The 4,396-nt window shown below is 56.0% G+C and overlaps 1 protein-coding gene across 1 annotated transcript in view; it reads right to left on the reverse strand.

Moving 5' to 3' along the window:
- SF3B3 (splicing factor 3b subunit 3) overlaps positions 1-4,396 on the reverse strand; it is a gene marked incomplete at its 3' end in the record, with an annotated part of 20,815 nt that overhangs the window by 2,355 nt on the left and 14,064 nt on the right. Inside the window, exons 11-18 of the mRNA XM_018575372.1 lie at positions 3,630-3,778; positions 3,429-3,584; positions 3,179-3,334; positions 2,957-3,100; positions 2,109-2,231; positions 1,666-1,820; positions 1,404-1,578; positions 17-224 (exon numbers count right to left, since the gene is read on the reverse strand). Coding sequence (XP_018430874.1) covers positions 17-224; positions 1,404-1,578; positions 1,666-1,820; positions 2,109-2,231; positions 2,957-3,100; positions 3,179-3,334; positions 3,429-3,584; positions 3,630-3,778 — 1,266 coding nt within the window. The remainder of the gene's footprint in view (positions 1-16; positions 225-1,403; positions 1,579-1,665; positions 1,821-2,108; positions 2,232-2,956; positions 3,101-3,178; positions 3,335-3,428; positions 3,585-3,629; positions 3,779-4,396) is intronic.

Here is a 4,396-nt window from a genome sequence, read left to right on the forward strand (position 1 = left end):
CCGAACTGATCAACCCACCTGAACGCCGCTTCGTTCTGCTCCAGCTGTACCAGGTCCAATGTGTTTCCTTGGATGGGATTTAAAACCCTGACCACCGATGCCCACTGCCCGTTGCCCGCTTTCGGGGCCCCAAATATCGATTCCGGCAAGTTCTCATTCAGGAAAGCCGCAGCCATTTCTGCCGCCAGCTCCCGCTCATCCTCTCCCGCGGCTTCCACCATTTCCTACAAAATCAATCAAAAAAGTTCGGATCTCGTCAGAGCAAAGTGACTGGAACTCTACAGATCCAATACGGTCCCCGAAGGGCATTTCCCTTAGGGCCTCATTCACACTGTAACCGGCCGGCACGTACAGCTCCGTATCGAGGAGACCCCGGGAAGGAAAGGACGGGCGCTGCGTGTGATTAAAGGAGAAGTACGAGGTCAGGGCTTTCCCCCATAGTTCTCCTCAGGGTCACAGGGGGACACAAACTAGCGTCCTCCCGTCACCATAGGCTCAGTATATAGGGAGCTACAGCTCGCGGTATACTGAGGCGCCGCAGCCGGGACATTACTTTCTGGATCCGCCCAGCTGCGTGAGTGACAGCTGGCTTGGCCTATCTAGAGGCAGAGCCAGCTGTACCTGCCCCCCTCCCCCGTTCCGCCAGTCAGCGCTTGAGGATCGGAGAGGGGAATCCAGCCCCTCCCCTGTCACGGCAGAGAGCCGTGACAGGATCGAGAGGCGAGCGAACGCCGGTATGTGTTCGCTCACCTCCAGATCTACTGAGCCGACCTGTGACAGTCTCATTGTCACACGTCGGCTACAACTATGAGGTGAGTGAAAATCACCCCCCCCCAGCCGTTCACATTGAGCGGTTCGCAAATCGCACGTTTGTCGCACGATATCGCGTTCAAGCTTGCATTGAGCGAGAATCGCGGCTAAATCCGCTCAAAAAAGGGTCCTGCTGTAGCGACGCACGACCCGCGACAGCAGGACCCTTTGCCCCATTGAGAAGCATTGGAGAGCAATATCGCGCGGTAAATTGCCGCGATATCGCCGGAATTACCGCGCGATAAATCGCTCAATGTGAACGGGGTCTCATAGTTCTCCTTTAATACACAGCCCGTCTTTCTCTATGGTAGAAGGCCGCCGTACGCCCCCCTCAAGTGCAGGTCCGCAGGGGTGCGGGTTTCCTGGCTCGGACGCAGACAGAATCCATTACGTCAGCGTACGAGTATGCTCGGGTGGGGGGGGCATACGGGTGCCTAGTCCCATAGAGAAGAACGGGGGCTGCGTACTAATCACATGCCTGCTCGGGACGGCCCCGCACGCAGCTGTACATGCCGGCCGATGTGTGAATGAGGCCTAAATGGCGGAGCGGTCGGGTCACCAATGTGCCGAGTCGGTAATATCCAGTAACTCACCTCTGCCATCTGCTGCTTGCGCTGAGCCTTGGTGGCCTCCGTGTAAGCGTTGTGATCCGTCTCTATAATGATCAGATTGTTACTCTCGGGGTGGATGACAAACTTGCGCGGGGTGTACTGGAGAGGAAATGCCACCTGATTAAACACTGCGCCCAACTTCTCCAATGCCAAAATTCTGCACAGAGAAGGATGAAAGGGTTCAAAGCAAAGCACAGGGGACCCCCATGTGACGCGGCGCTACGCACAGAAATCCAGGACTTACCTCAGGGTGTTAGTGGAGATCGCTACGATACCCTCCGGACATTGCTCAGACGCAAAGCCGGACGCGTATTCCAGAGTCTCGTATGACAGCGGCGTCAGGTGGAAGCGGGACTGGTAGGAATAGCTGAGCCAGGAGCGACTGGACATGGCGAGCACCTACCAGGGGCAGAGAGGGAGCAAGGAGAAAAACAAACATTGCAATGAGGAGGAGGAGGAGAGGAAGAGGAGAGGAAGAGGAGAGGAAGAGGAGAGGAGGGGGAGAAGGAGAGGAAGAGAGGGGGAGAAGGAAGAATGACAATGGCTGACGTGTGCTCTGTGCCAGTGAGGAGAAAAATGAACAGAATGAGAGGAAAGTGAAGACCTCACTCACATGTTTTGAACATACATGAGGAGATTACACGGCAGCAAGCCATGTGTGGAACATGGGAACTCCAAGACACTCACCGCCTCCTGACCTTGCATCCTGACCCTGAAGAGTTTGACAGGCCGTGACCCCAAATATCGGGTTCTGGTATCAGACAAGTCTCCTGTGATCGGGTCCAGCACAGTCCTCAGCAGTACTCCGTTCTATGGGAGAGGAAGGGTTATATTTGTGCAATGAATACAATTCTCATGCAAGTCTGGCAGCCGTTTACACCTCTTCCAGCAGCAGCTCGGCCTCCATTAGAGGGATTTGGGGGGAAGGAGTAGGCGCAGAGTGATTCAGAATCAATGATCGGCCCGTCTCTGGTCGCCCGAGGCGCCCTCTAGTGGAGGCCGGGAGCAGCTGCATGAAGAGATCAGTGGCCAAGCCTGCAGGTCCCAAATCCGAATCTCCCATCATAAGCACAGCGTGTCGCCCCGGCTTGCATTGGATATTGAAGGGAAGGATGTACAGACAAGAAGGGATACATCCCAAAAGCCCCTCTACTGGAAGAGCGGCCGGCTGGTGTTACTCTCACATGTAAAGCCCCGTTCCAAAATCAACACACACCAAGAAATCCGAGACACCCAAATAATCAATTCTGCATCGTAGTTGTCTGCTTGCCTCTTTAAATCTGCACAACCACATGCAGCCTGCGATCCCGCCCCCTTACCACATGTAGACTGATCCCGTCCCCTTCTCACCACCATACATGTACTGTGATCCGCCCCCTTCTCACATCACATGCAGCCTGCGATCCCGCCCCCTTCTCACCACCATACATGCAGCCTGCGATCCCACCCCCTTCTCACCACCACACATGCAGCCTGCGATCCCGCCCCCTTCTCACCACCACACATGCAGCCTGCGATACCGTCCCCCTTCTCACCTGCAGTCCTATGTTAAGGTATAGAAAGCCAATGGAGCCGCGTTCTCCCAGCTCGTCCTGCCTCTCGGCTCCTCCCATCTCCACTATACAGAGGGCCTCGGCCTGGGCAGGGAGGGCCTGCATACTGAGAGGTTGCAGACAGTCCTGGAGAGAGAAGGACAAAGACACTCAGTACAGGAATGTGACAGGACGTCCCATCACATGACCACAACCGGGACTCACCGAAGGGTCTAGAGAAATGATCCTGACGGTGTTATCCATAAGACCGACGGCCAAGAAGCGCGATCGCTGCTCCCCTGGAGGTACGTTGGCCAGACTCATGCACACCACATCGGCGGACATTTCTTTTCTCTCCGTGTACTCGTTCAGCTGCCCTGACTGGGGGGGGAGAAGACAGACGGGGGGAAGGGTGGGGGGAGGACGGAGGTCTCAGCCGCAGGTAATACAGGTTATATAAGGAGGATGTACATACCGGGTCCATCTCGAAGTAGACCAGCTCCCCTCCGGTCAGAGCAATCACCACCTGACGCTGGTTGACCGCGCACTTCACGATGATCTTTTTCCCCGGGGTTTTCCACTCGTTGACTCTCTTGTCCGCCCGAATGTGACGGATTCCGTCGGGATACACCTACGACGACAAACGCGGGGACGTTGCAGAACTCCTCCACTGAACGCGGGTGACCGAATGAAAAAAAAAAGAGCAGGACAACGTTGGAGTGGTCCCGAGAAACCCCGAGTCCGTCACTTCCTCTACCGTCTCGCCGATGGAGAGCACCAGGGTGGCGTTCACGAAGGATACGATGATGTACGCGTCGTACTCGTCTGCGAAGAGGAGCGCAGGACAAAAAAACAAAACAAAAATCAGACCGACCTTGGAGAAGAGCCGATCACGTACATTGCTGCATCGGATACTTCACAGTATTATATACACGTCACGTCAGACAGAACCGCACGTTGGCTGGTAAAGGGTTAATTCCGGACCGGTACAGCGTGCACGAAGGATACGATGATGTACGCGTCGTACTCGTCTGCGAAGAGGAGCGCAGGACAAAAAAACAAAACAAAAATCAGACCGACCTTGGAGAAGAGCCGATCACGTACATTGCTGCATCGGATACTTCACAGTATTATATACACGTCACGTCAGACAGAACCGCACGTTGGCTGGTAAAGGGTTAATTCCGGACCGGTACAGGGTGACGGCAGTGGCCGGAGGACACAGCGCGGTCTCGAGGGACGGAACCCGGATGCCGGCATGGGCCGGAGGACACAGCGCGGTCTCGAGGGAAAGGGTAAGGGACGGAACCCGGATGCCGGAGGACACAGCGCGGTCTCGAGGGACGAGGCAAGGGACGGAAACCAGATGCCGGCATGGGCCGGAGGACACAGCGCGGTCTCGAGGAACGGAACCCGGATGCCGGCATGGGCCGGAGGACACAG

This window comes from Nanorana parkeri, unplaced genomic scaffold (assembly GCF_000935625.1).
Source record: "Nanorana parkeri isolate BGI_ZX_2015 unplaced genomic scaffold, ASM93562v1 scaffold3845, whole genome shotgun sequence".
Classification (NCBI taxonomy): domain Eukaryota; kingdom Metazoa; phylum Chordata; class Amphibia; order Anura; family Dicroglossidae; genus Nanorana; species Nanorana parkeri.